The sequence below is a fragment of the Myotis myotis genome, unplaced genomic scaffold (assembly GCF_014108235.1).
Source record: "Myotis myotis isolate mMyoMyo1 unplaced genomic scaffold, mMyoMyo1.p scaffold_m19_p_1, whole genome shotgun sequence".
NCBI lineage: Eukaryota > Metazoa > Chordata > Mammalia > Chiroptera > Vespertilionidae > Myotis > Myotis myotis.
Window position 1 is genome coordinate 52,242,938 of NW_023416313.1, and position 25,161 is coordinate 52,268,098.

The following is a 25,161-nucleotide window of genomic DNA, read 5'->3' on the forward strand; positions in this document are numbered from 1 at the left end:
TCAAAACTTTCTTTCTAGGCAGAGTAGACACATAAGTTAGGAGTCATTTCCCACTTAATTGTTTTTGAAATCTTATGCAACACAAATGGATTATGGCTAAAGGCTTACTCATTTATTCACAGAAAAGAAATCTTGACTGAACTTAAGTCCAAAAAAATTAAACAGGAACTTTTTCTCTACATAAAATATAAAATGTTATTAAACTTATGGAAATGACTTTCTATGACCCTTTTATTTTCCTGGTTGAAAGGTCTAGAGAGCAGTGGTTCTCAACCGTGGCTGCACATTAGAATCACCTGGATGAGGCCCAGAAATCAGGATTTTGAAAAGATTCCCAGGTGATTCTAATGTGCAGCCAAGGTTGAGAACCACTGGTCTAGAGGTTTTCAATGTAGTGAGAAAACAGTACTCATTAAAGAAAAGTCCTCTCATTTGCTACTTAGCCTTATCAGAGAAAGTAGTAACATAAAGCTGACTCATATCTTTCAGTGCAATGAAATTCATCTGTCTTTAAACATTATGAACGGTACTTTTTTAGACTACACGTAGACCAATGCCTCTCTGTCATCACGGAGAATTCTTCATAGTGGTATTAGAACTGCAAATTCATATGCACGGCAGTCCACCGAAAACTACTTTGCCATTTAAAGGTCGAGGTCTACTTACAGTGCTCATGTAGCAACATACAAGTGTCATCAAATGCCATACAATACTAGATAAATTCAAAGTCACTATCAAAGCAAAAGCTTTAGCTTCTAGGCATCCTTGATACTCATAAATGCCATTTAGGAATGTGCACTGATCAGAAACGAAGTGCCAATTTAAAGAAAATAGGGATAGGCCCTGTCCCAGATGCAAATGTAAAAGAAAGGTCTACAAGAACTCAATGGGCTTCCAAGTCACACTTGCACACATGGATAATTACTGCCAATAGCATCACTTGTGAACACAGGGGACATTTGGGGACACAATATAATTCTGTCCCCGAAACTAACCAGGACAATGATATATTCAACCAAACAAGGCTTGAGTTTATGTAGGCTTAAAGAAAATGGTAGCAGAGGCACAGGTAAAATTTTATTTATGAATATGTAGACACATGACGTTGGATCCAGCCAGCCAGTGACATAAATAAACTTGAGCAAAAGATTCAAGCTAGAAGATATACATGTACATATATAGTTGCATGTGTGAGTCGGGCTTCTTGGAGCAGCGCCACAAATCTGTACACCAACCCACAGAGTCACTCCCGTCCTTTGAAATTTCCATGAAGAGCACAATGGGGGTAATTAAACTGGGTTGCTCCAAATCGCTCTTTCCATCTTGTGCACTCACATGCCCGCCAAACATGAAATGTTCGCCTTCTCCCTTCCAACGTGATGGTTGTTGAACTTATTTTTAGTGTCATTTGATAAGCCTTTGTGCTCACAGAGAGACATCCCACTGACCCAGCCACTGGTCATTGTCTATACCAGTTCACATCAAAGCTGGCGCACTTTGTCAGGTTTCGCGTCGAATATCCATTTCGCATCTGAAATTCAGTATCGAAAGTGACTAGATCATTTGAGCTTTCCTCTTCAGCTGCTGCCTTCTTCCTCCCCCACCGTGTTTCCGCTCACGCTAACATAACTTGGCATCGTCGACATGACACGATGGTGGTTTTTCTAAAAAATTCTAATATATACATTTTCGATGTTTTGTGGTGGCTGATCCTCCTGAACATTTAATTTTCAAATTGATGAGTGGAGGCCTTTTCTTCTCTACTGAATCACATCCAAGATAAAGTGCCCCTCAAAATCCAAGTAATGCGCATACACTAATAGGTCATTCAATGTCAAAAGGCATAAAAAAGATGAGCAAAATCTTCACAGGCTGCTGCTTGCTGTTGCCTTTAATTATATTAATTAAACTTTGAAATTTCCATGCAAAGCGAGTTGCTGGCTTGTGACGCTGAGGAGCCCTTGGAGACTTGGAGAAAGAAAAAACCCTGAGAGGAAGCTTTGTGGTTACTGCTTCCATTAAATTAAAAGCAAACAAAACTGCTTGGTATGTTTACGGATATTGATGCTTTACGCACTACTAAACCCTAAACAGAGAAAGAGGGGTAAGTCGACCAATCACAGGGACAAGTTCTCAAATCATGAGTCCCTCACACTCCACTCAAGACCTCTGGGTAGAGGCCGTCTTCCTGTGTAATAATGCTCTATTAACTGTCTTCTTTCCCAAGTGCATAATGAAAGAAAGGTGTCTTGAAAAACTAAAGGGCAAAATCTTGCTTGCTACCAATACCTGGGGGCATACTGTCTTCATTTTGTCATGCGTGTGCACTTTTCAGTGTTAGAATGACAAGATTTTCCAGGCAGAAGCTTCCCATAGGCACATTGTGGTAGGGAACGTGGAAGGATTTTGTGATCTGACAGAGCTCTAAGGCAATAGACTTCTTTATTTGCTGAGTCTGGCGGGAAATCTCATACTCTGCCTGTGGATACACAATCTTGCCATGTGGAAAAACGGGAGCCATGTTACCATGTTGAACACTCCTCTCTTCATTAAAGATCCATCACGGCCAGTTGTTTTGTGGTCTCCGTTTTGATATCATCTTCATGCTGTTGTTTTTTATTTTCCTTTTCTACACATTCATGCAAACTTTTTTGTATAAGTCATGGCATGTAGATTAATGGTCCTCTTTATTTTCAGTGCCATGAATCATGAGTTACTACTGGGTTTCATCAACTCCCAGGTAGATGGCAGAACAAGTGTTTGAAAAGGTCTGGTGCAAGCAAAGCAGAAGGCAGAGAAAACATTTCCCGACTGAGAGGAATAAAGCTGCTCTTCCAAAAACTTCTAAGATGCACTTATTGTTTTTCATTGGGTTGGAAATCAGCAGTGTGAAGATGTACCATCTTCATACCTTCTTGGTCTTTCTTTTTACTGAGACGAAACTCGGGAGAAGTTTATGCACCGGCCCTAGAAGAGAAACAAATCCTTATTGAAATATTAAAGCCATTATAAAAAAGCATAAGAATGCCTATTTTTCCTACCATAATATAATAAACAATCACCTAAGGTAAGGTCAATGTTAAGATAACACAGGAAACCATAATTTTTTTTTTCCTTGAGTCAAAGCATGATGGCTCATTGAGATATTTTCCACAGCGACTTCATCTACACAATGGTATGGTAAAATTAGAGTGGAAAAATTCTATGGAAAATGGAAATATTGTATTGCTATTGAAAGTATAGTGTTACTATCCTAGCAATAAGAATATCAAAGCCACAACCTTGTATGTTGCTTTCTATAATGAATTCAGATGAAAGTATTCCTTTATGCAATATGGTACTTCTAAAACTGATATAAAGTTGGTGGTTCTAAAATGTATGTATGAGGAGTGCATTTAAGTAGTAAGAGATTGAAGATATGGAGTCTGGGAGAAAGGGAGGAGATGCCATCTCTTTGTGATTCTCTTTTTTTTTTCCCTTCTCTTTTATAAAAGGCTTTTGTAAGATACTTATTAGTGATCTTGTCTACTGTTGTTGGCCAGTGCCCACAATGCACACCACCATTATGTGTGCTCTCCAAAGGGTGACTGTTTATTTGCATTGCACATTTCCAGAGACTTTGCCATTCCGATTCCTTAGCAATTCAATAATGGCTATGGAGACACATAGTTTCATATGTAATTGTAAATAATCTAAAATTCATTTGAAAATCAAGCTCCAATTAGTGATAAAGGGTCCCCACCACCTTCCCTTTGCTTGGTATGACACTGCTGATTCACTGTACTACCTAAATCATGTCCAGATTCCTCAAAAGCCCCAAAACTAGCATACTGCCTCCTACTTTAGGGTCAACATTATCACCCTGTTGAGATTTTCCTATTTTTCATAATACCTGCTTTCTAATTTCAGATATTAGAACATCTCTTTTTTCCCCTTCTAAATTTGAACAATACATTCATTTACGATATTCAAAAGAAACAAGTGTTGGAGAAGAAAACTTGGAACATAAGACCAGGATTTTAGTCCATTTTCCTTTCAAAAAATGACTACCCAATAAATTTGGGAACTTCAGAAATGAATGAAATAGCCCAAAGCATAAAAGCAAACTTGTTTCCATTAGCTTTTTGACTAAAAGGAAAATAGTAAGCAAATTATCTATTTCTAAATGTTTTTGGAAGCAACCTATTCTGTAATTGTCAATTTTATTACTACTTTCTACAAATAATATGTGTGCAAAAGAAAGTGGGAGAAAAACATAGAGATAAGCACTTTAGAATGAGGTCAAAATGTGTTAGTAAATCCAATGGTCATAGACCATGCACTAAGACTGTATTTTTGTGTTAACTAGAATCTTCAAACAAGATCTATAAAACAAGTATTAAGTGGATTATATACTCGTCGGCAGATTCAAACAAACGTATGAGAAATGATATAATGGCAATGATGTGAATTAATGACTTTTTTCTTGTGTATTTATGAACCTAACAAGTTATTTCCTCTCTTCTGCATTATTTGGAAAAGAATATATCATGAATCTCTACTTTTACTTGAGTTTCATCTAAGCTTACAGTTTTTCTGACCACTTCTGTTCTCATCCCAGATTAATCTTGGTGACCATGATTCATTTACTTTAAAAAATTGGATAGATTAAAAAGTGAGATTGATAGTTCACCTGAATTTTCAAAATAACTGCAACACCTAAATTATTCCAGACCTAAATTTTGTGGTTTAATTAAAGATATAGAAGTGCGAGTAAAGAAAACCCTATTGATTTTGACCCTGAGGTCCTTACTTCAATTCTTCCAAAGTTTGGGGTTAAGTATTGATTAACAGCTGCCAAATGTCTATTGATTCAAGTACCTCAAAACCCCTCCTAAACGCTGTATACAGCTTTGTGTTTTATACACCTATTTTCAAAAACAACCAAATGTCTTCTCCCCTCCTAACCATGGACTTAGTGTGCTTCTCTTTTATCAAGAGCTAATAATGCTGGGTGTACTTTCATTTTACACAAACTGAAAAGTTGAATACTTGGAGGAGTTCTGTTAAGCACTGCCTAGTTCTCCCAGCCACGGGACTCATTTCCCCAAAGGTCCCATTGCATGTCCTCTGCAGCCAAGGTTTATCATACCACTCTGGCACTCATTAACTGTGTGACCATGGGCAACAGTTACCTACTGTGTGCTTGTTTCTTCATAAGTAAAATGATGATTAAAAATTGGACAGAGCCCTAGCTGGTTTGGCTCAGTGGATAGAGTGTCAGCCTGTGGACTAAAGGGTCCCAGGTTCAATTCTGGCCAAGGGCACATGCCTGGGTTGCAGGCCCCATCCCCCCCAAGTAGGGGGTGTGCAGGAGGCAGTCAATCAATGATTCTGTCTCATCATTGATGTTTCTATCTCTCTATCCCTCTTCCTTCCTCTCTGAAATCAATAAAAATATTTTAAATAATACTAATAATAAGTTAGACCTATTCTTAGAACTGTTATAAGGATTAAATCTGCATATATATATATATATATCTCAATTACAGCAGTGCCTGGAATATAGTATACTCTCAGTAAAGAAATAGGAACTTATTATCCATCTTCCCTCTAATTGATTCTGCAGAGTGTCTAACATGGAGCAGACTTGTAATAAATAATCACTTAGAAACAAATGCATGATGAATGTATAAAGGAATGAATACCAAATGACTAAAACTCCAATGGGGGAGAAGCCAGACCTCAAAAATGCAAATATAGAATAAGTATGAATTTGAGAGAGAAAAAGAGAATTACAAATGAGAATACAATGGTGGAAAAGGAGAGAAGAAAATATGAAGAAACAGAAGAGAGTAGCAGTAAAGAGAAAGATAGAAAAGGTATAATCAAGAAAAATAGAAACTATTGGCCAGGAAGAAAATTGTATTCATGATTCTTTCTGACACCTCACCCACAGGGGATTATTTCAGCCTAGCAGCTAATATCAATTTCCTGGAATTTTCTTAAATCAAGGTAACATACACTGGTTGTAAGTGACTGTGATTAGGTGTCTGTGGTCCTTCAAAGACTATTCAATGCTATCTTATAAAACCCATCATGATAATGTTAATTATGTTCAAGGTTATGTTTGGGCTGCCACTGATAATATGGCAAGCAGTCTATGCAAGAACACTGCACAGCAGTTTTCATTTATAGGAAATGGGATATGACAAGGTTTAAAAGACTTCATATCTTATGCTTGTAATGCCTACATAATAAAGGTATGTTATCAGGGTAACATGCAAAACAGTATAAAATAGGTAGAACATACAACTCATTAAAGAATAGTACAGAATACACAACAGTATTAGTTACTAGTGTTCATTTTTCTGAGACTATTTCACTTTAATGATTAATAGAAGAAATGCTGAAAATATTTTTAAAGTTAATTAACTTGCTTAACGGGAGTCTATTTAATATAAAGTAAATATATAGAACTACACATAGAGACATATATTTATAATTTTAATACTGTCTATGTAGAGTAATACTAGGATCAGATAGGACTATACAGTCTTTAGAATAAACCACTAGAATTATAATATGTTAATAGATGAACACAAGATTTCTGCTAGCAAGAGTTAAACAAATGTGTAATGTAAATGCTTGTTATATTTTACAAAATAATTTTAAAAATTTGAACTCAAGTGGAATAAGTATTTACAGAATAATATAATGTAATATTATACTATAAATTAGAATCATTAATATGAAAAAATAACAGTTAACTATTTTTTGAATTTTTAAATCAATATTTTTTCTAAATTTTATTGACATAAAATCATGCATCTAAATGATAAATAAAATCAGATATACAGTTTTTATGAGGCTTTAGGCAACACCCATAATTTTGCCTAATTTTTTCAATTAGGTAATCAATGCAACCAATTTGAGTTTACTATATTGCTTTGTAAGTCAGTAGGTCATAAACTTCAACAATAACAACATATAGTCAATATAAAATTGAATTACATTAGTATCTGAGGATTGCATTTTTTTAAAAATGAACTATGAATGTATACCATTCTTTCACCTTGGGAATACAACATACTTTGGATGCAATGAAATAATTATTAAACTTATTCATTTTGCATGAAATAAGAGATTATAAGTAAAAATTCTTAATATTTAAAAAAATTAAGGTTTAGGCAGAACAAATATAATTTACTGACTTTAGATTATAGCCAAACACATTGAAGGAAAGTTAATTTAAAAATTGTGATAATTCAGATATTGACTGACTAGGTTACAGTTTATATCCTCAGTACATTAAATAATCAGTTAGGTAAATTAACTGTAAACAAGATCACTATGGGCATGTTTACCAACTTAAAATAAAATTTTTGTAACATGTTAGAAATGCATTTATATATTACAAATTGATATCATCACTGTATTATGATCTTGGTATGAGAACATTTTATCTAATAAAAGTATGGGTTAAAACTGCCTCTCTTTTAAAGTATACCATCTTATGTAATTTATATTGATCACATTACCTAATTCTATGGCAAGAAAATAACTTTCATGTATTGCTAGCAAAAGCATAAATAGGTAAAAACTATATGATAAGCATGATATATAGTAATAGTTTTTAAAAACTTATATTCCTTGCCTCAGTGATTTCATGTTGGGATAGAGGCCAATAAAATATCTAGACAAAGATTTTTAAAAGATACCATAAGATTTTTAATTATAACAAAAAATATAATCAGTCCATTTATATTTATTTCTATCAGAGAATAGTTAAATTATGATTAGTCAATCTAAGTAAATATTTTATAGGTATTAAAATAGAAAATTAAAGATGTATGGAAATTGTAAGTAAAAAACATGTCAACTTGTATGTATATATACATAACTGTGATTATGTAACATATGTGTAAAGAATAAAAGATAACTAATGGACAGTACACCAATATGCTCTGAGTAGTGGAATTGCATATGGTTTCTTAAATTCTACTTTATACCTTTTCTGTATGTTCATGTATTTGATGGTTTAAAAACAGTTTCCAAAGAGTAAATTAAATCAGGAAAATGTAATCCTTTCTAGACATCTATATGTTTTTATTTATTTTTATTTTTATTGATTTAGAGAGGAAGAGGGAGAGGGAGATAGAAACATCAATGATGAGAGAGAATCACTGATTAGCTGCCTCCTGCACACCCCACACTGAGGATCGAGCCCACAACCTTGGCATGTGCCCTGACCGGGAATCGAACCATGACCTCCTGGTTTGTAAGTCGACACTCAACCACTTAGCCACACCGGTCGGGCTGGACATCTATGTTTTTAAAAGTCATCTTAGGAACTTGAACACTACCAGAAATCACTACCAACTACCAATTATGTCACATTTTTTCAGCACTCAATGTTCCCAGAGCTCAATGCCCAGCATCTATAGGGCATATATTTCTCTATTTAATCAACAACCACAAATATTTATACTTCATTCACTTATCAGTAATAACTTTGGAATCTTTTCTCTCCAGATCAGTTGGCAAAACTATCTTTGAGAGGGAAGTTCTAAGTGAAATCTTAGCCTGTTTCTCTAGTTCAGTGTTTTGTTTATACCAGTGGTTCTCAACCTTCCTAATGCCGCAACCCTTTAATACAGTTCCTGGTGTTGTGGTGACCCCCAACCATAAAATTATTTTCGTTGCTACTTCATAACTGTAGTTTTGCTACTGTTATGAATAGTAATGTAAATATCTGATATGCAGGATATATTTTCATTGTTACAAATTGAACATAATTAGAGCATAGTGATTAAACACAAAAACAATATCTAATTATATATGTGTTTTCCGATGGTCTTAGGTGACCCCTGTGAAAGGGTCATTCGACCCCTGAAGGGGTCGCGACCCACAGGTTGAGAACCGCTGGTTTATATGGCAGTCCACAAAGTCCTGTGGGCTGCACATGGTGCCTCAGGAACATATGGCTGGAGTGGCATGCAAGCAGGGAGCCAGTGGGCACACTGCAAGCTTCTCAATCTTAATTTGACCCAAGGATTTCCACTCTCACCTACCCTTTAAGATTGCAATTTGGTATAAGATTTTGTTTTCTTTGCACTAAAAATGTAGTTTATAACTATTGTTCAGGATATTCGTGCCTATGGTAAGCCAGATCACCAGTAATCTGTTTGCCTAGACTTGATTTCTTTACTTCTTTTTAGAAATGCCTCCCTAGATTTATGACAACATTACAACATTTTCTTCATGTAATTTTTCATTTTGGAAAATTGCTATTGAGGAGACTGATATTAAGAGATGAATTCTTGGAATTCAGAGCTTCCCTTTTATTATATGATGGCAACAATATAACTCAGTCTTTCTCTTTGTGCATTTGCTTTCAAAAAGCTCATAGTTACATGATGTTCTAAAAGCAACGGCTCCCACCGTGTATATTTTCTGGTGTAGCTCTATATTCACTTTGGCCCATTATTATTTCTCTATTTTTATTCTGAAGTTTTATTGTGTATTTTTCTCAGCACTTCTTTACAAGTAGACTAGTTATAAATAAATGTAAACTGATATATATTTCTTCCTTAATTCTCAATTTTCTTAATCACAGACTCCAAATAATTCATCAAAACCTCTAAAACCCTCCAACAAATATATTGCCTCAGCCTCTACTTTAAACAAAAAGATCATATCATGTCTATTTCCCTTATCTGTTTCCTTTTATAATTGTGGTAGGACTCAATAAAGTACTTTGCAGATAGCTGATTTGAAATGATGATAAGTTGATGATTAACCAGAACTAAGTTAACATAGATAATATGAACTTGAGGTTTATACATGCAACCATGTTGAAACTATACTATTCTTAAAATCCCCAAAGTTCTTTTACAAAAATAAATCCCTTAGATCTGAAGATTGAATGCTGAACTTGATTTTCTTTAGCTTCTAGGGGGGGGAAAAAGCACACTATTATTCTTTATAAACTAGACATGTATTAATTCCAGTTCATCTCTTGAAGCAGAGCTGTGTGTAGAAGCTTTACTCTATTCCCCACTTTCCCTCAGTATAGGAAGAAACGGAATGTACTAAGGGTAAGTCACAAACAAAACTTTGGTCATAACAAAGGCTAAATTCACAATTAGAATATGTCAGCTTTAACTTCACTTAACTGATTTTCAGACAATAGTAAGTTTCTAATAGAATAAGAAATTTATTGCTATTTCTTTGGAAACCGTTGTCAGCAAATACTCTCTTGGGTATCATAGTAAGTAAGATTAGAAGTTGATGCCCAAAATAAAACTGTCTGGGGCTATGTTACTCCTCTATAGTTAACTAAACCAAGAGATGAAAACAAGACAATACTAGGAACTGACATATTTGCTGTTGGTTAAGAATATAGACTCTGGTTCTATTGCTGTACCTAAAAACTGATTTCACCCATTCCTTTTCACTGTAGCCAGTAAGAGTAGCATTAACCAGAGCAAGTGTTGAGTTTCCCATCTCTTGAGCATTAAAATTCTGCTGGCATTAACACTTGCAAGCTCCTTTACTAGCTATCTGTGCAGGATATACTTCACTGCCAGAACCTTTATAGTATCATACTCACCTCATAAATACCCATTGACAAGCTGAAGTATACAACTGCACTTCAGTTTAGACTTTTCAAACATAGATGATTTATTTATATTCTCACCTCAAAAAGAGTTTACTAAACCTTCATGTTTTGTACAACAGTAAATAGTGATTCAAATTTAAAATTGTATACAAAGCACAGATATACATAGAAACACATATAAGATAATTTAAGAGGTCCAAGAAAACCTGAATATCAGGGATAGGAGGAATGCCGACTCAAGGACACAATCTTTGAGTGGAGATTTCATGTAGCAGCTGAAGAGAGAGCACATACTATCATCTTTCCCTCTTCTATACATAATATGACATATATGAGAGGCCTATCAATATATGTGAGGTATAAAAAGATTTATGTATATATTATTATATATAATATGAGAGAAATGGTGCCATCCTCTGCTAGAAATGAAACTGCAAGATTTTGATCTGAAGTATAAATCCTATATACTCTTTTCTAATGGAAGTCCAATATGTAAATGTTTCATATTACAGTGGAGACCACACACCATATAGATTTTCAGTAGATGTCGTGAAGGGAAATACCGTACTGAGTTTGCCTGACAAATTAGACTGGATATAGCAGGACAAAAACTCATTAAACTTGAAAGTAAGAGAATAGAAACTATTCAAATTGAAAAACAAAAACAAAAAAAATAACTAAAGAGAATCTGAGATTTGTGGGACAATATATAATGGTCTGTCATATGAGTAATTGATGTTCCAGAAGAAGAGAAAGAATGGAGCAGAATAAAAATTGAAAAATAGTCATGCGGAACTTTCCAGAATGATAAAAGGCATAAACACACACAAATCAAAAAACTTAGTGATCCTCAAGCAGAATAAATACATAGAAAACCATATGTCAGATTATATACACAAGGAGTCCCCCCAAAATGTATACACACTTTAACAGCTGATGGCTCATTTTGAAAATGAAATGTATTTTAACAAACACTGCTTTTATAATTTTTCAAAGTATATGTATACATTTTTTGGACACCCTAAAATAAAACATATGAAAACCAAAGACTATCATAAAAGCATACCTCTCTGTCCTTCATCACCACATCCCCAATTTATAGTGGGGTTATGATCCAATAAACCCATTGTAAGTTGTAAATATCATAAGTGAAAAATACATTTAATATATCTAACTATTGAACATCATAGCTTAGCATAGCCTATCTTAAATTTGTTCACAACACTCACATTAGCCTATAGTGAGGCAAAATTCTCTGAGACAATAAATATACTGTAAAGTGTCAGTGGTTTACCTTTATGATCACATGGCTGACTAGGAGCAGCTGCTCACTGCCACTGCCTAGCATCATGACCGAGTATTGTACTGCATATCACTAGCCCAGCAAAAGATAAAAATTCAAAGTACAGATTCTACTGAATGCATATTGCTTTTGCATCCCCACAAAGTCAAAAAATTGTTACTAGAACCACTATAAACTGGGGACTATCTGTATACAGAGAGAACATTCATAAGCATGACAGCCAACATTTTGTCAAAAACAATGAAAAATGCAAGACAATGGAACTCTCTAAAATGCTAAATGGGTAGAGGAAGTCAACCTAAATTTCCATCCTATATAATAAAAGGCTAATATGTAAATAGATCGAATGGCGGAACAACCAGTCGCTATGACGTGTGCTGACCATCAGGGGGCGCGCGCATAACATGGCAAGTGTCAGCAGCAGGCAGCAGAGCATGGAACATGGTGGGCATCGGCTGCAGTGGGATGGTGTAGCAGGTGAGCGGGGGTGCTAGACCAAGGCGGGGTGCCGGTTGCTGTCATAGGAGTGAGCCTCTGGTGGTTCCTGAAAATTCTTTGCTTCCGTGCACGACAGCCCTGCCTGGCACTTATGCCTGCTGCCGACGCAAGCCATGTTTGCACCTGCTGCTGGCACTGGTCCAAATTGCTTGGCGCCATAGGCGGGTGAGAGGGGCAGCTGCTGGCCTTGATCGCCCCTAAGGGCTTCTCTACCTCCCCCTGCTCCTGAGAAGCAATCTAGGCATCAGCCACCGCTCCCACCCACTGACAGCACCGGCCCCAATCACTCTGTGCTGTCAGTGGGTGCGAGTGGCAGTGGTGGGAGCGGGGCTGCCGGCAGACAGGGGACCAGGGACTGTGGCAGGAGGGGCCAGGTGGGAGCGTGAAGAATGGGCCGAGACCCACCACTGTGCTCACCACAGCCTCGTGTCCCACAGTTCCTTTCAAGGTGCATGAATTCATGCACTGGGCATCTAGTATTAAAAAAATAACACTAAAAAATGCAGCTAAAATAAAAACATTTTAAGACAAGCAAAATTTATTTGCAATAGACTTCAAAAACAATAAGTGCTAAAATAAGTTCTTGAAACTGAAGAAAAAGACACTAGGTGGAAGCCTATCTTTCAAAAAAAATATAGAAAAAGAAAACAGTAAATATGTGAATAAATAAGAAATATCAATATATAAAAGAAATAAGATATCTTTATGACATCATTGGTTAAAGAAAAAATAGCAATAAAACAAAAATCAGCAAAGAAGCAACAATCCTAAATGAATCACTAGATCAGATGGACATAATTGACATCCTCAGAACATTTCATCCCAAGCTACAGAATATGCATTCTTCTCAAGTGCACATGGGACATTTTCAAAGACAGACCACATATTAGGACACAGGTAAAGTCTCTTCAAATTCAAGAAGATAGAAATCATATCAAGTATTTTCTCAGATCACAATGATATAACATTAGAAATCAACTACAATAAAAGCAATGAAAAAAATCAAACATATGTAGGCTAAATAGCACGCTATTAAACAATGATTGGGTTACCAAAGTGATCAAAGAATAAATAAAAAGCATCCTGAAAACAAATGACAATGTAAACACAACGATCCCAAATCTATGGGACACAGTGAAAGCAGTCCTCAGAGGGAAGTTCATGGCTCTACAGGCCTACCTCAAAACACAAGAAAAAATGGTAATAAATTATCTAACCCTGAACTTAAAGCATTAGAAAGAGAGCAACAAGAAAAGCCCAGAGTAAGCAGAAGAAAGGAAATAATAAGGATCAGAGTGGAAATAAACTACATAAAGACCAAAAAAATATTACAAAAGATTAATAAAACCAAGAGCTGGTTCTTTCAAAGGATAAACAAGATTTATGAACCTCTAGCCAGGCTCAACAAGAAACAGAGAGGACCCAAATAAACAAAATCAGAAATGAAAGAAGTGTAAATAACAACTGACCCCACAGACATACGAAAGATTGTAAAAAAGTACTATGAACAACTCTATTCCAAAAAACTGGACAATCTTGACAAAATGGACATATTCCTAGAAAAATATAAACTTCCAAAACTCAATCAGGAAAAATATAAAAACCTGAATAGGCTGATAACTACTGATGAACTGAAACAGTAATCAAAAAACTTCCAGCAAACAAAAGCCCTGGACTGGATGGCTTCATAGGGGAGTTTTACCAAACATTCAAAGCAGAACTAAAACCTATCCTTCTCAGACTATTCCAAAACATTCAAGAAGAATGGCACACTTCCAATCTCTTTCTCTGCAGTCAGTATTACTCTAATCCCAAAACTAGATAAAGACACTACAAAGAAAAAAAGTTACAGGCCAATATCCCTGATGAATATAGATGCTAAAATCCTCAACAAAATTCTAGCAGATCAGATCCAGCATTATATTAGAAAGGTCATACACCATGACCAGTGGGATTTATTCCAGGGATTCAAGGCTGTTACAATATCTGCAAATCAATGAATGTGATACATCACATAAACAAATGGAGAGATAAAAATCATAATCTTATCAATTGATGCAAAAAAAGGCATTTGACAAAATCCAACACCCTTTCCTGATAAAAACTCTCAGCAAAGTGGGGATAGAGGGATCATACATCAACATAATAAAAGCCTTATATGACAAACCTATAGCCAACATCATGCTCAATGGGCAAAAACTAAACTCACTTCCTCTAAGAATGGGAACAAGACAGGGATGCCCACTTTCACCACTCCTGTTCGATATAGTACTGGAAGTGCTAGCCATAGTGATCAGCCAAGAAGAAATAAAGGGCATTTAAATTGGAAAAGAAGAAGTAAATTTGTCATTATTTGTAGATGACATGATATTATACATACAAAACTCTAAAGACTCCAACAAAAATGACTAAACTTAATAAATGAATTTGGCAATGTAGCAGAAAACAAAATTAACACCCAGAAACCTATGACTTTTCTATATACCAATAATGAACTCACAGAAAGAGAAATTTAAAAAAAAAAATCCCATTTACCGTTGCAACAAAAAAATTAAGATACCTAGGAATAAACTTAACCAAGAAGGTAAAGGACCTGTACTCAGAAAATTGCAGGATGCTGAAAAAAGAGATAGAGAAAGATATAAACAAATGGAAGAATATATTCTGTTCATCGATTGGTAGAATCAACATTATTAAAATGTCCATACTACCCAAAGCAATCTACAGATTCATTGCAATCCCCATTAAAATGCCAATGGCATATTTCACAGACCTAAAACAAACTCTCCAAAAATTCATATGAAATAAAAAAGACCCCGAATAGCTGCAGCAATCTTGAGAAAGAAGGACAAAGTTGGAGGGATCACAATACCAGATATCAAGCTATTACAAAGCCACTGTCCTCAAACTGCCTGATACTGTCACAAGAACAGACATATAGACCAATGGAACAGAACAGAGAACCCAGAAATCGACCCAAATTAAACTCAAAATGGATAAAGGACTTAAATGTAAGACGGGAAACCATAAAAATCATAGAAGAAGCCATAGGCAACAAAATAGCAGACTAATGTCATAGCAATATCTTTACCTATACGCTCCGAGGACAATGGAAACTAAGGAGAAAATAAACATATGAGACTACATCAACATAAAAAGCTTCTGCACAGCAAAAGAAACCATCAACAGAACAAGAAAGCCCAGTGCATGGGAGAACATATTTGCCAATGTTATTTCTGATAAGGGTTTAATCTCCAAAATTTACAGGGAACTCATACAAAAAGAAGGTAGACAATCCAATCAAAAAATGGGCAAAGGATCTAAATAGATACTTTTCAAAAGAGGACATTAGGAAGGCCAAGAGATATATGAAAACATGCTCAAAGTCACTAATCATCAGAGAGATGCAAATCAAAATGACAATGAGATACCATCTCACACCTGTCAGAATGGCTATCATCAACAAATAAACAAACAACAAGTGCTGGTGAGGATGCAAAGAAAAAGAAATGTTCTTGCATTGCTAATGGGAATGCAGACTGGTGCAGGCACTGTGGAAAAAAGTATGGAGTTTCCTCAAAAAAAATAAAAATGGAACTTGCATTTGACCCACTAATCCCATTTCTAGGAATATATCCCAAGAAAACGGAAACACCAATCAGAAAGGATATATGCATCCCTATGTTCATAGCAGCACAATATACAAAAGCTAAGATTTGGAAACAGCCTAAATGCCTATTAGCAGATGAGTGGATTTGAAAACTGTGGTACATCTACACAATGGAATACTATGCTGTGGTAAAAAAAGAAGGAATTCTTACCATGTGCAACAGCATGGATGGAACTGGAGAGCATTATGTTAAGCGAAATAAGCCAGTCAGAGAAAGATAAATATCACATGATCTCACTCATTTGTGGAATATAATGAACAATATAAACTAATGAACAAAAATAGAACCAGAGATATAGAAGCATCGAACAAACTATCCAACCTATGAGGCAAAGTGTGTGTGTTTGGGGGGAAGGGGTAAGAAATCAACCAAAGGACTTGTATGCATGCATATGAGCATAACCAATGGACACAGACAGCTGGGGGGGGGGAGGGCAGGGAGAGGTCAATGGGGAAAATGAAGACTCATGTAATACTTTAAACAGTAAAGAAGTTTTTTTTTGTTTTGTTTTTAAAATATATTTTATTGATTTTTTTACAGAGAGGAAGGGAGAGGGATAGAGTGTTAGAAACATCGATGAGAGAGAAACATCGACCAGCTGCTTCCCGCACACTCCCCGCTGGGGATGTGCCCGCAACCAAGGTACATGCCCTTGACTGGAATCGAACCCAGGACCTTTCAGTCCACAGGCCAACGCTCTATCCACTGAGCCCAAACGGCCAGGGCAAGAAGTTTTTTTTTTAAATGGTAATATTATATTACTGAATTTAAAATATATAGTTGTGATTTTTTTTTCAAACCTATTGAATTTCTTAGCTGTACCTGCTGAAAATGCTTAGAAGCAATGGCAACCTAATAACAAACAGCATACCTAGTATCTAAAATGTGTTCTCTGAATATCATTATCTACTAAAAACACCTAGGGCTTCCTGGATTGAATATTATATTCCAGTTATGAAACAAAAAATGTAGAAGATGAGCCTGGGAAATATTATGCTAAAATAAAAGATACTTATCAAATAGTAATGTTGGCCATGTAAAAAAATCCTATATAATAAAAGCACAGCGACCGAAATGGTGGAACGACCAGAGACCAGAACAACCATGGCCCCTCACTCCGGCTGGCACTGCCCCCCAGCAGGGACCTCCACTCCGATCAGGGGTGTGGCTGGCCTGCAAACCACCTGCAGCCCCTCGCCTGGCTGGCCCCGCCCCCCAGTGGGGACCCCCACCCCGATAGGGGCCATGGCCAGCCTATAAACTGCCCATGGCCCCTCGACCTGGCCAGCCCTCTATCCTATATAATAAATTGGCAATATGCAAATTGACCCTAATGGCCTCTATCCTATATAATAAAAGGGTAATATGCAAATTGACCCTAATGGCAGAATGACCAGAACGACCGCTCAACAAGTCACTATGAAGTGCACTGACCACCTCTCAATTTCTCCCCTCTAGCCGGCAGGCTCCAATCACCCAATGGAGAACAGGAAACTAGGGGTGGATGGCAGCAGGGGGTGGGGTTGGCTTTGAGCAGCTGGGGAAGATGGCCCTGATTGCAGGCCAGGCCTAGGGACCGTACCCACGCACGAATTTTGTGTGTTGGGCCTCCTCTAGTGTATAATAATCAATGGGACAGATCAAGCTTTTATACCTGCTTTCTCTGACTTATCTCAGCACCACTTACTAGAACAATTAATGTGATGAATTATAAAATGCACAGCACCACTTATGAATATCCATGCCAAAAGAAAAAGGTGAATTTGAATCAGAGTAAGGAGGTACAGAGTATCAGCATATATGAGTGTGTGTTCGGGACCTTTGTTGGAGAAGTTGTAATTTTATAAAAATTATTCAGGTGGACTTGAGCAGAGAATTAAGAGAAGTCAGTGAAACTGTGACTACCTCAGGGAAGAAAATTTTGGTAGAGAAACCAACAAGTACAAGGCCTGGTTGTAAGGGTTTTTGGCATATCTGCAGAAAACTAATAATGATAATGTGGCAGGAGCAGATTGAGCAATGGAGAAAGGGGAAAAGGAGGTAAGAGAGCAAGCAGAGCCCCTAGCATACAGAAACCCTGTAGCAGTAACTGTTACAGATCTTCTTTTAAAAAGCAAAGTGACTAATGACACAAAGTTACCACCTAGATTACTTCCCGTCTATTTTACAGCACATTGAGCTAACATGTTAAATGATTTAATTTTCAAAGCTCTTAAAATTCACATGTATCAACGTTCTCTCTCTTTATTTCTCTACTAGAGGCCTGGTGCACGAATTCGTGCATGGGTGGGGTCTGGCCTGTGTGAGGGGCCATGGCCAGCCAGCCCCACCCCAGATTGTGTGTGTGTGTGGGGGGGTGATCAGCGGCGGGATGGGCTGGCCAGGGGGGAGGGGCTGCAGGCGGTTGGCCAGCCAACTCCGTCCCCATTGGGCCAGTGGGCCAGCCACAGTGTGTCATAGCGACCAATTGTTCTGGTCGCTTGGCTTTTATATATAGAGATTTGTGCACACACACACATACACACTCCCAGAAAATATCAGAATAAAGAACCCAAACTCCAACCATTAGGTCACATAATGGCTAATTGAAAACTCAGTCCATATTTAAATTATGCACTTAGGAAAATGTTAGAAAAATCCAAATAAAAGGCATATTATATCACTATTGTTTAATCAAGTGGGAAATAGAATATATTAATTTACTCAGTATGAAAGAATGCTGCATGAAAACACTAAATTTTTTCACTAGATACTTTCTAGGCTTAAAACTTTAACCTCAAGTGTTAACACCATAGAGCAAACATTTTTTAGGCAATTCATGTATTTCCCTCTAGAACAGTGGTTCTCAACCTTCTGGCCCTTTAAATACAGTTCCTCATGTTGTGACCCGACCATAAAATTATTTTCGTTGCTACTTCATAACTGTAATGTTGCTACTGTTATGAATCGTAATGTAAATATCTGATATGCAGGATGGTCTTAGGTGACCCCTGTGAAAGGGTCGTTCGACCGCCAAAGGGGTCGCAACCCACAGGTTGAGAACCGCTGCTCTAGAAAATTGGGCATTGAGATAATTCGTCTTAACAAACTGCTTTTGGTACATTTAAGGAGAAATCCTGAAACTTATATATCATTAGCACTGAAAAGTATTTATTGAGAGATTTTCCTAATGTATACAAACCTAAGGATGAAATGATTTATCCATAGCTAAGTTTCTAAGAATTAAACCCTCACTTTTAGGACCCCAAAATAGTATATGCTGTCCCCGTCAAAAAATTAATAACTAAAAAATGTGTTGATGAATTCAGTCTACACTTCATTCATACAGATTTTCATTATCTGTCTCTCCTGAAAAGTAACCATAGAAATATGGGTCATTTGTCAGATGACTAAATTCCCAGCTAACCCTGCTTTTATGTGCAGATACAAGCCTGAACACTCATTTCATACATAACCACAGGTATTTATATTGCAAGGATAGATGCCACTATAACCCAGAGGTTATTTCACTGATCAGTGAACATACAATGGCACTTAATGGGGATCCCTTGCTCACTGTTTGAAAAGAAACTAAACATGCATTAATTTTATCCTGAAATCAATATAGGCATTCTTATCTAAAAAACATATAAACTAACAAGATTCTCAAAACAACTGTGAACATGCTAAACCATCTCTAGAGATATAATTAATCCCCCCAATTGAAAGAATAAACTCAAAGTTTAAACATTTATACCTGTACTAGCATATAGATATTCAAATAAGTAAACAAACATGATTGTGATAGTGTCTCAGAATACTAATTACTCATGTGTACTAAGTTACTTCTATGTACAAAGGATAGTTTGCTTTTTGGTCCATAGAGCTCAAAAAACTAAAGACATGCACATTTAAGAGTCATATAACAAAAAATGATTGCCTTTGGTTACTTAATATCCATTTAATTATCTATATGTAATTATTTGGCATAAATCCCATAACCAGAAACTGGAATTGTCTATCTACAAGTCAAGTATTGGGTCTGGTGTGAGTGCAAAATAGATGACTTATAGGTAGATAGATGATAGATGATAGATAGATAGATAGATAGATAGATAGATATGATAGATGATAGATAGATAGATAGATAGATAGATAGATAGATAGATAGATAGATAGATATGGATATAAAGAGTCCATCTTTCAGTTAGCTTAGACAAACACATTTTGATTGTCTATAGTCAAAGGCAAAATGATTTCCTAAACCAAAAATATAATAAACTTAATATTCTACTTCAAAAATATAATCAGACTCTAGATAATAAAGTTTGTTCAGCATTATAACAACTCATCTAATTTTTTAGCAAAGATATCTAAGCATCTGTTTAAACTCTGTCTTCTGTCCTAGACTGTAATCTCCATGATGTTGTTTTCACTACCAATGCAAATGCAGTCCTCACTCTACAGCTCAAGTGCTTAAAAACATTCGCTAAATTAACAACTAATGGATTTGAAACACTGAATTTTACTCATGCAGCTACTATAGCTCTGAAACATATAACTGATATTGATATTTATATAAATATTGACAGTTCAATCCAACAACACAATGATTAGTAAGCTATAAAATAAAATAAATGGTTTACTTGTCTAAACTTACAAACACAAAAGTAAGTAACTATAGTTTAGTTTTTACTAACTGACTTGTACTTTAGCAATAGTGGCAATCGTCTTCCTGGTTTATTTTGTGACATGAATACCCAAGCACTCCTAGCTATGTCATTTCTTATATGTTGGCTCAATGGCGAGGCATAATAGGTAACAGCTGAGCTGCAGGATAGACGTGTTCTAAGCTGGGAAACAAGTAGGCATCAGAGAGGAACTGAACTTGATGTCAATTTTAAATAGAGAGCAGATGGTTTGAAATGAAGTCTGTTTCGTGCTTGAAACCACCAACATTCAGAGTAGAGATAAAAGTATATATTCTAAGCTCATTATGCTTCTTATATCTAAATACAACACATGTTTTGACAAGCAGGAAGTGATCATTATGAGCAACCTAACCGCAGGTAAACATGTCCTGCAGTAGTGAAACACATCAGTGCCCAATTAACTGATTTCGTGGGTGTTTATTTTCCTTGTTGTTTCTGCTATTCCCTGTCTAAGACATCGATATTCTTTCTTCACACAAGTGGCATACCACTTGCTATTCTATGTATGTCAATAAAATTCCAGAGACCAAGTTATGCATCAAGGAGGAATCATTCTACTTTTGTTCATTAACAGCATCATTAAATTTGAAAACAATATAGCATAATTCATACAGCTTTATCAAAACATATTCTTTAAATGCTCTCAAGATTGATGGCATTTAATGACAAATGTGAAAGTTTAAGATTTAGTTGATACTAAGTCTGGACTCTTTATCAACAAGTAAAGATTCAGGTTTAAAAAGAATGAAAACTTTCTTTAAAAGAATAAAATATAACTTGATAAATCAATTTCACTTAATACATATTTTTTAAAATTAATGAAAAAGTCTTTAATCTGCAATGCATTGTTAGAGTTCTTCTTTTGGTGAGAGATTATTAGAGGAATTATGAATTTCAGAACATTCTTCAGAGTCAGGAACAAGAAATAAAAAGATAAGAAACTGCCTTTTTCAATTACAAAAAAATCTAATGTTCATAAAGCTTGCTTTCTTTAAAACTGCAGGAATGCAGCTTTTGGTACACTTTTTTTAAATGACAACAAAAATTCCATTTCAAAACCTCATTGCCTGAAAATATCTCTTTGACAAAAAAAGAAAGAGAAGTGCTCATAGCCATGCGTGGGTACAAGGCCATAATAAAAGCTGTTCAGAGCTGTCATACATAACCAGCAGCCAGAAAAGCTATGTGAGGTGACAGTGTACTGTGGTGTTTGAATGGCATCCCTCAGAAGAATCCAATAGCAGCAGCACAGTTTTAGATTTCAGTGTGAATGACTGGTCATTCTAAACAGGTATCATTGTATTTTTTCATCAACGTCAACACCTGTACTTGGAATTAGAATAGACTGATTAAATAAAATATTCTTCTACTGGCAAACCCCAAACCTGGACAATCATATCAGCATTTTTATTCAGTCTTTTCTGACATCAGTGCACCTTGTGAAAAGAAAGCCAGATGTTCAATCTATTTGGTGCTGTTAAAAGTCTGTTTTACAGACATATTATATTCAGTGTTTCTTTTTTCCAAACGATGATGGCATTGAAGTCTTTGATAATGTAGAAAACATATTTTAATGTGGGCTTTTTAGTAATTCTAGCCTTAAATATACAACTTAACATATGTTTAAAACAGAACATATGAAAATAAGACAAAGCAAATCTGAGTTCCAGGCACAAATATTGGTTCAAAAGCTACTTTATAGTAATTCTGAATAATTCAGACTCAAATCTCTTGAGATTCAGAACAGAAATATAATCTCTTTGTTGTAATCATACTAACCTTCAGGACTTCAAGTTGCCACAGTTGATATCTCATTGTTCAGATTTTAAAAATATTTAGTCCCAGAATGTCAAAGGATTACATCAAAAGAGTCCTTCACTTTGTAGGACTTTGGGGTCATTTCTCATTGGTCAATATTAAAAATAACACCTTTATAAGGCAGCCAGTGAATAAATTAGCAGTTACTGTTAGTGTAACAACATCCATCTATCCACTTAACTGTACTAGCTATCACAGAGGTGGTGTCCATGAACCAATATTGAACAAATCCTGACCACAAAAAAAAAAAAGAAATTTAACATCATTCAGTTGTCATATAGACATGCATAATTTTTAAAGTAATTTCTTCTGTTGCCTTTCACATTTATGGGAAGAAAACAAACTATACTAAACAAAATGGCCTTCGAATTATCTACCACCAATAAGTATGTTCTTTTTTTTTCTTTATTGATTAATGTATTACATATCTGTCCTTATCTCCCCATTGCCCCTCCACCCCCCACTCATGCCCTCACTCCCCTGGTGTCTGTGTCCATTGGTTAGGCTTATATGCAAACATACAAGTCCTTTGGTTGATCTCTCTCCCTTACCCCCACCCTCTCCTGCCTTCCCTCTGAGGTTTGATGGTCTAATCCAGTGATGGCGAACCTTTTGAGCTCAGCGTGTCAGCATTTTGAAAAACCCTAACTTAACTCTGGTGCCGTGTCACATATAGAAATTTTTTGATATTTGCAACCATAGTAAAACAAAGACTTATATATTTGATATTTATTTTATATATTTATATGCCATTTAACAAATAAAAATCAACCAAAAAAATGAGTTCGCGTGTCACCTTTGACATGCGTGTCATAGGTTCACCATCACTGGTCTAATCGATGCTTCTCTGTTCAATGTCCTTTGTTCTTTGCCTTTGAAAGACTGTATAATAAAATTAAAAAATAATGGCTTTGGAAAACTTTCAAGAATGCCAAGGGGCAGCTGAGTTACTCATGATTACTATATGTTAAATAAAACAATCAATATTTTTGAATGAGAGTTTGAATCTAATTTCTTTCAGAAGTAATCATCTATTTAAGATTTGTATGTTTTATGTATGTTTCTGATATAATTTCATTGAATATTAAAATTACCTAACACAGCAATACCAATCATGTCTATTAAAAAAAAGTTTATTATACCATGTTATTACTGAGATAGGAAATATATTTAACTTTATTTCATTTACAAATCACATGTCAACATCCCACCTAGAAGATTGTGTTAGCTTATGTGGATGGAAAGAGGAGATGGTTTCCATATTGAAACAAAGACATTTGATTTTAAGTTTAGAATAAAAGCTGAGAATTTATAAAGCTCTGTAAAGACTTGCATGTTTTAAAGTAACTTGTTTTAAAAATAAGTCAATTTCTCCAAATGTGGAGATAGCTGAATATAAGACATCTTAGATATTTTTAATGAACTAAGAAGTCCAACTATATTTCTTATATTAGAAGGCTGCTATGAGGTTACCATAATTTATCATATAAGTATTTTATCTTTCTATTCCTATGTCAAACAAAATGCCTGAGTAGTAAATGCATACTATCTGTTTACAAATGGAAAAAAAAGTAGAAAAGTACATGCTAAAAACCCTGTCCCTATCCCACTTCACTTCCATTATGTTAGCTAGTATCAAAAATTTGATAAATAAATAAACAGCAAATAAAAAGTTTTGGAGAAACTAGACTTCTCATGTATTCCTGGGAGAATTATAAAATGGTGCAGCAACAGGAAGACAGTACAGTGGTTTTATTTAAATAATTAAACATAAAATTAAAAATTTTACATGATTCAGCAATTCCACTTTGGGTATAGTATACCCAAATTATTGAAATCAGGGACTCAAAACAGACACTTTAAATCCATGTTGATAGTAGCATTATTTGCAATAGCCAAAAAGTGGAAACAACCCAAATGTCCATGGACAGAAGAATGGATAAACAAATGTGGTATAGACACAACAGAATATTATTCAAACTTAAAAATATACCTTTTGGTGCATGCTACATTATGGATGAGCTTTGAAAACACTATGCTATTACCAAATATTCAAAGAAGAACTAAAACCCATTCTCCTAAGACTATTCCAAAAAAATTCAAGAGGAAGGAACACTTCCAAGCTCTTTCTATGAAGCCAGGATCACCCTAATACCAAAACCAGGTAAAGACAACACAATGAAAGAGAATTACAGGCCAATATCCCTCATGAACATAGATGCCAAAATCCTCAACAAAATTCTAGCAAATTGAATCCATCAGTATATCAGAAAGACCATACACCATGACCACGTACGATTTACCCCAGGGATGCAAGGATGGTACAATATCCTCAAATCAATAAACGTGATACATCACATAAACAAATTGAGAGATAAAAATCACATAGTCATATCAATTGATGCAGAAAAAACATTTCACAAAACCCAACACCCTTTCTTGATAAAACCCCTCAAAGTGGGAATAGAGGCATCATACCTCAACATAATAAAAGCCCTATATGACAAACCTACAGCCAATATCATACTCAATGGGCAAAAACTAAAGCCATTTCACCTAAGAACAGGAACAAGATAG

The 25,161-nt window shown here is 35.5% G+C and overlaps 1 protein-coding gene across 1 annotated transcript in view; it reads right to left on the reverse strand.

Annotated features, from left to right (window-relative positions):
- Window positions 1-1,031: 1,031 nt before the first annotated feature.
- Window positions 1,032-25,161, reverse strand: part of ANTXR2 (ANTXR cell adhesion molecule 2) — a 137,243-nt gene continuing 113,113 nt past the window's right edge. The window contains exon 17 of the mRNA XM_036337493.1: window positions 1,032-2,967. Within this exon, the coding sequence (XP_036193386.1) occupies window positions 2,929-2,967 (39 nt within the window). The 3' untranslated portion in view covers window positions 1,032-2,928. The remainder of the gene's footprint in view (window positions 2,968-25,161) is intronic.